Consider the following 7,676-nt stretch of genomic DNA (forward strand, 5'->3'; position numbering starts at 1 on the left):
ATTCTCTCCTTATATTCAATCTTGGGTAATGTAATTATGAGGTGCCTTGGTGTGTGCTTCCTTGGATCCAACTTCTTTGGGACTGTCTGAACGTCCTGGGCTTGCACATCTAGTTTCTTTCCCTGATTGGGGATGTTCTCCTTAATAATATTTTCAAGTAAGTTTTCAATTTCTTGGTCTTCCTCCTTTCCTTCTGGCACCCTTATGATTTGGATGTTGGAACATTTAAAGTTGTCTCAGAAGTTCCTCAGCCTATCCTTTTTTCTTTTTTTTTATAATCTTGTTTCTTCATTCTGTTCTGGTTGGATGTTTATTTTTTTTCTTTTGTTCCAAATCATTGATTTGAGTCCTGGTTCCCTTCCCTTCACTATTAGTTCCCTGTATATTTTCCTTTATTTCAGTTTGTATAATCTTCATTTCTTCCTTCATTTTGCGACTGAACTCAGTCATTTCTGTGAGCATCCTGATTACTGGTGTTTTGAACTTTGCATCTGATATGTTGTCTACCTCCTTGTCACTTACTTCTTTTTCTGGAGTTTTGATCTGTTCTTTCATTTGGGCCATATTTCTTTGTCTCAGCACGTCTGTTATGTTGGAAGGGGTGGAGCCTTAGGTATTCGTCAGGGTGGGGCCACCCCGTTTGCTGCATTGTGGCACTGTATATGGGGGAGGGGTCAGAGAGAGAACAATGCCACTTGCTCAGTTGCTTGGCTCTCGCCCCACTTTCCATCATTCCTCTTACTTCCCACAAGAAGATTGTGCCCTTTCAGGTGCTGATTCCCAGGTGGGTAGGCTCATGTACATCCCAGGACCATGTGAATCCCTCCAAAACACTCTCTTGTGAGACTGGGAGTTTCCCCTGCTTCTGCAACCCCCACAGATTTTACAGCCAGAGGTTTTGAGGCATTATTTCCCTGTGCTGTAACTCTGGGTTTCTTGGCTTGTCTTGTACCCCAATTGTTCCTCCCAGTTTATCTGTACATGAATGTGGGAAGTCCTGTCTGCCAGCTACCACCTGCCACCCCCATCTGTCCCCCTTCCTTCACCTTTCCTCGCATCCTTTCTGACCAGGCTGCCAGTTTCTGCCCCTCCTACCATCTGGATGAATGTTTCTTCTTTAACTCCTTGGCTGTCGGACTTCCATGTAGTTTGATTTACTGGCAGTTCAGGTTGTTTTTGTTTTTAAATTAGTTGTATCCTTCTTTTGGTTGTGTGAGGACACAAATCATTTCTACCTACATACAAGTCTTTTACCTTCTTGGTTAAGTTTATTCCTAGGTACTTTATTTTTATTGTTGTTATAGTAAATAGGATTTTATCCTAATATCTGTTTCTGATATTTTGTTATTGGTGTACAAAAATGCCTACTATTTCTGAGATTGACTTTGTATCCTGCTGGTTTGCCACATTCACTTACTAGGTCGACTAGGACTATATGGGGTTTTCTATGTACACTATCATGTCATGTACAAAGAGTGACAGTTTTGCTTCCTCCTTTCCAATTTGGGTGCCTTTTATTTCTTTATCTTGTCTGATTACTGTGGCAAGAATTTTCAATACTATGTTGAACAAAAGTGGTGAAAATGGATGCCCCTGTCTTGTTCCTGATCTTAGGGGGAAAGATTTTTATTTTTTCCTGTTAAGTATGATGTTGGCTGTAGGTTTCTCATATATGGCCTTTATTATGTTGAGGTATGCTACCTCTACTCCCACTTTTCTGAATTTTTTTTAATCATAAATGGGTGCTGTACTTCATCAAATGTTTTTTCAGCATCCATTGATATGATCATGTAATTTTTGTCTTTCATTTTGTTTATGTGATGTATTACATTTATTTCTTTTTCTTTTTTTATTTATTCATTTTTTAAAATTTATTTACTTTTTAAATACATTTGTCTCTGCCTCCCCCCCACCTCTTTCCCTTGCCCCCTCCCTCCTTCCCTCCCTCAGCTCTTCCCCTTTGGTTTTGTCCACGAGTCCATGCTATATGTTCCTTGACTTTCCCCTTCCCTTCCCTTTCCCCGCCCCCCCGCTTCCCTCTTGTCTCTATTGATTTCTTTTCCTTTTAGTGTTGCTGGTCATATTTTCCTTGCATCTTTGCATTGTTGGTTAGGTTCCGCTTATAGGTGAGATCATACATTTATTGATTAGAGTATATTGCACTATCATTGCATCCCTGGAATTAATTCCACTTGATCATGGTGGGTGATCTTTTTAATGATTTGCTGGATGTGGTTTGCCCATATTTTGTTGAAGATTTTAGTGTCTATGTTCATCAGCGATATTGGCCTGTAGTTTTCTTTCTTGGTTGTGTCTTTATCTGGTTTTGGGATTAGGATGATGCTGTCCTCATAAAAAGAGTTTGGGAGTCTTTCCTCTTCTCGGATTGTTTGGAATAGCCTGAAAAGGACAGGGGTTAGCTCTTCCTTAAATATTTTGTAAAATTCCCCTGTGAAACCATCCGGTCCAGGGCTTTTGTGTGCCAGGAGTTTTTTGATTACTGCTTCAATTTCACCTGCTGTTATTGGTCGATTCAGGCTTTATGCTTCTTCATTCAGTGTTGGAAGGATATATTTTTCTAGAAATTTGTCCATTTCATTGAGGTTTTCAAATTTCTCGGCATATAGTTGTTCACAGTAATTTCTTACAATCCTTTGAACTTCTGTGGTATCAGTTGTAATTTCTCCTCTTTCATTTCCAATTTTATTTATTTGGGTCCTTTCTCTTTTTTTCTTGATGAGTCTGGTTAAACTTGTCATTTTTGTTTATCCTTTCAAATAACCTGCTCCTGGATTTATTGATCAGTAAACTGCAGGAAGGACAGGGATGCTGCTGGGTTTTAGGATGCCTAGAATCAGAGACCAAGATTAAATCAGAAGTGAAATTGCTGGATCATATCATAATTCTAATTTAATTTTTTAGGAACGTCTACACTGTTTTCCACAGCAGCTGCACCATTTTGTGTTTTCACCAACAGGGCATCAGGGGGCCCATTTCTCTACATTCCTGTCAATATTTGCTACTTTTTCTTTCTTTCTTTTTTTTTTTGGAAGAGCCTCATTTTAATAAACACCCCCAATAGTTCAGGGTCATGCATTGAGGAAATCTGAACTGGAGTCCCTGTATCCTGATTCCAACACCCTAGGAGAGAGTCGGATTTCCTAGCTTGGCATAGCCCATACCCGATCTAATCATTGTGGACAGGATTGATGTCCACATTGGGGACAGCAAAGTAGGTTTACTGTGCAGCAAAAGTTTAACCTTGCCCGTGGAAAGATTTGGCACTTGATTCTGGCTTCTGGGCGATAACCTCTAAGCTCTTGGAATGTTCTGTCTGATAAGAGTGTCAGGAGCCTTGGGCCATGCCAGACAGCCTATGCTATCAATGTGCTTTATGGTGGAGGCTTTGGGCCGTGTTGTATCTGGTCAGTCTCTAGAGGGGCTGGAGACCAAGGTCAGCCATGTGAACAGTCTTTCATGTTTATGCAACTGATCCCCAGCAAAAACCTGGACACTAATGCTCGGGTACTGCCCTGGCTGGCAAGTCTTTGAGTGTGTTACCACAAGTTGGGAGAAGTAAGTGTTATATATATGACTACTAGGAGAGGATAACTGCAAGCTTTGTGCTTGGTCTCTCCTGGACTCTGCCCTGGGAACTTTTTCCTATTGCCCATTATAGTCTGTATCCCTTCACTATAATAAATCATAGCCATGAGTCCAATAGCTTTGTTGAATTCTGTGAGTCCTTCTATAGAAATATCAAACCTTTGGGTGGTCTTGGTAACCTTTCAAATTGCATCTATCCTCAAAGGAGTTTGAGTGATAGGCAGTTTTTAGGAAAGCAGGTGTGGTCTGGGTTGACATTCCAACAAGTGTTATTTTTTAAAATTTTATATTTCAATTACAGTTTACATTCAATATTATTTTGTATTTGTTTCAGATGTACAGCATAGTGGTTAGACAATTATATATTTTACAAAGCAGTCCCACCAATATTTCAAGTACCCACCTGGCACCATATATAGTTATTACAATATTATTGACTATATTCCCTATGCTGTACTTTATACCCCAGTGACTATTCTGTAACTACCAATTTATAGTTTTTAATGTCTTTACCTTTATCAACTAGCCCCCCAACCTCCCTTTGCTCTGGCAACCATCATTCTCTTCTCTGTATATGAATCTTTCTGTTTTGTTTGTTCATTTTTGTTCTTTAGTCTCCACATATAAGTGAAATCATATGGTATTTGTCTTTCTCTATCTGATTTATTTCACTTAGTGTAATACCCTCTAAGGCTATCCATGCTGCCACAAAAGTAATATTTTAACCTTTTTATGGCCAAGTAATTTTTATATATATAAATTTATATATATTATATATATATATTCACAATGTTTTTATCCACTTCTTTATTCGCGCACACTTGGGTTGCTTCCATATCTTGGCTATTATAAATAACACTGCAATGAACATAGGGTGCATGTACTTTTTTGAATCAGTATTTTGTGTTTCTTCAGATACATACCTAGAAGTGTAATCACTGGTTCATAAAGCAGTTCCATTTAAAATTTTTTTTTAGGTAACTCCACACTGCTTTCCACAGTGGCTATACCAGTCTGCATTCCCACCAGTAGTTCATGAGGATTCCCTTTTTTCCACATCCTTCCTAACACTTGTTGTTTGTTTATTTATGATAACCATTCAGACAGGTGTGAGTAATGTCTCATTGTAATTTTAATTTACATTACTCTGATGATTAGTGATGCTGAGCAGCTTTTCATATATCTATTGGCCTTCTGAATTTCCTCTTTGGAGAAATGTCTGTTCAGGTTTCTGCCCATTTTTTAATTGGATTGTTTGTTTTGGGTGTTGAGTTGTATGAGTTATTTATAAATTTTGGATATTAACCTCTTATCAGATCTATCTTTGGCAAATATATTCCCCCAATCAGTATATTTTCCTTTCATTTTGTTAGTGGTTTCCTTTGCTGTGCAAAAACCCTTTAGTCTGATATAGTCCCATTTGTTTATTTTTTCTTTTGCTTTCCTTGTCCAAGGAGACATATCACCAAAAATATTTCTAAGAGAAATGTCACAGCATTTACTGCCTATGTTTTTTCTAGGGGTTTTATGGTTTTGAGTCTTACTTTTAAGCTTTTAATCCATTTTGAGTTTATTCTTGTATATGGGCACAGGAATTTGGTCTAGTTCCCTTTTTTTACATATATATGTCCAGTTTCTCATTAAATTTTAATCATTTATTAAAGAGACTGTCTTTACCCTATTTTATGTCCTTGTCTCCTTTGTCATATATTAATTGACCATATAGGTGTGGGTTTATTCCTGGGCTCTCTATTCTGTTCCATTGATCTATGTGTCTGCTTATATGCCAGTACCATGCTTTTAAAAAAATTACTATAGCCTTGTAGTATAGTTTTATATGAGGTAGTGTGATATGTCTGATTTTGTTCTTTTTTCTCCAAGCTCGCTGTGGCTATCTGAGGTCTTTTGTGGTTCTATATAAATATTTTGATTATTTGTTCTTTCTGCCATCTTTCAGGGCCACCATAATGGTGCACATGAATGTCCTGGCTGATGCTCTCAAGAGAATTAACAATACTGAAAAGAGAGGCAAATGCCAGGTTCTTATCAGACCGTCGTCCAAAGTCATCATCCAGTTTCTAACTGTGGTGATGAAACATGGTTACATTGGCAAATTTGAAATTATTGATGACTGCAGAACTGGGAAAACTGTTGTGAACCTCACAGGAAGGTTGAACAAGTGTGGAGTAATCAGCCCCAGATTTGATGTGCAACTCAAAGATCTAGAAAAATGGCAGAACAATCTGCTTCTGTCCCATCAGTTTGGTTTCATTGTTCTAACAACCTCAGCAGGTATCATGGACCATGAAGGAGAAAGATGAAAACACACAGGAAGGAAAATCTTGGGATTCTTTTTCTAGGGATTTAATACACATGTGTAAATAAAGTGCCTCAATGGAAAAGCATTTTTTTGGATTATTTGTTCTACTTAAGTGAAAAATGTCATTGCCATTTTGATAAGAATTGTATTGAATCTATAGATTGCTTTGGGTAGTATGCACATTTTAATGTTAATTCTTCCTGTACATGAACACAGTATGTACTTCCATTTATTTGTATCTTCTTCAATTTGTTTCTTCAGTGTCTTATAATTTTTCAATACAGGTCATTTATCTCCTTGATTACTTTATCAAATACTTTTTTGTGTGTCTTTTGATATGATCATATAAATTTTATTCTTTGTTTTGTTTCTGTGATATGTCATGCTACTTGACTTGTGGATATTGAACCAATCTTGCATCCCAGGAATAAATCCCAATTGATCATGATCTATGATCTTTTTAATGTATTGCTGAATTTGGTTTGCTAATATTTTGTTAAAGAGTTTTACACCTAAGCTTATCAGGGATATTGGTCTATAATTTTCTTTCTTTGTAGTGTCTTTACCTGATTTTGGAATTAGGATAATGCTGGCCTCATGAATGAACTTTGGAGTCATTTTTCCTCTTGAATTTTTTGAAATAGTTTGAGAAGGGTAAGTGTTAATACTTATTTTAATGTTTAGTAAAATTTACCTCTGAAGCCACCTACTCCAGAAATAAGTGTCACTTATTGTTCTATTTCCACTCCAAGTTGATGTACTGTAATTTGATTAAATTCTGACACCAACTACCCTGGGTAAATCAGACCTCTCAGATTAAGGGTAAAAGTCTTCTACAAGACTGTCCCCATTTCAGATGGCAGCTACATGTTTTGGGGCTACCCACACTTCTGACATACTGGCTATAAATTTAGGGGTTTCCTTGGTCCCCCTCAGGTTCAATAATTCACCAGAATGTCTTCTAGAACTTTCTTAAAGTGTTATACTTATGCCTACAGATTTATTATAAAAAGGGCATAACTCAGGAACATACAAATTGATGCAGAGAGCAAATTTTGAGGGTCTTAGATGCAGAACTTCTATACCCTCACCCTGTGCACATCACCCACTTCACATATTGATGTGTTCACCAGTCAGGGAGTTGACTGAGCTTTGGATATCCAGAGTTGTCTGGGGGTCTTATTTTGCCTCTGGCCATGTGATTGGGCTCAGTCTCCAGCCCCTCTGTACTCCCTGTAAGTATGGGAATGGGGCTGAATGTTCCAACTCTCTAATCAGGTATTTGGTCTCTGTGCCATGGTGAGCCCCTTCCTTGAAATTGTCAAAGGGCCCATCCCAAGTCATCTCTTTAACATAAATTTAGATATGGTACTCCAGAGGATTAAAAAAATTTTAGGAGCTCTGTGCCAGGACCATAGACAAAGACCATATCTCTTCTCTATTATACCATGATTACAATGCAACCCTTGCCCCCCAAATACAGGCCCTTCTTCCCACATGTTCAGAGCCCAGGCAGATTCTGGAATCACAGGCCTGAGCAGTGGTTATGGATATGGAAAGGATGGAACTGTCACCATGGACACTGCTTGAGGCTCAGAGGAGGATGGGACAGGTTGGCTAGGAAAGATATCATTACAGTGCCTCCCATTGGCTGAAATTAACCAGAGGGCAAAAGAGCCTGGGAACAGTAGCTTGCAGGTGCCAGCCCCTGTGATTCCCAGGACAAGTATATATCTGAAGACCAGCAAGG

The 7,676-nt window shown here is 38.2% G+C and overlaps 1 protein-coding gene across 1 annotated transcript; it reads left to right on the forward strand.

The window, feature by feature from the left end:
• The first annotated feature begins 5,573 nt into the window (after positions 1-5,573).
• Positions 5,574-5,927, forward strand: LOC129081750 (40S ribosomal protein S15a-like). Its single transcript, XM_054587427.1, has one exon. It carries the CDS (start codon positions 5,574-5,576, stop codon positions 5,925-5,927), a length of 354 nt encoding a protein of 117 aa, XP_054443402.1.
• The last annotated feature ends 1,749 nt before the right edge of the window (positions 5,928-7,676 follow it).

The sequence above is a fragment of the Pteronotus mesoamericanus genome, unplaced genomic scaffold, assembly GCF_021234165.1.
Source record: "Pteronotus mesoamericanus isolate MK-2021 breed Mesoamerican mustached bat unplaced genomic scaffold, CSHL_Meso_final scaffold_118, whole genome shotgun sequence".
In the NCBI taxonomy this organism is placed as follows: Eukaryota; Metazoa; Chordata; class Mammalia; order Chiroptera; family Mormoopidae; genus Pteronotus; species Pteronotus mesoamericanus.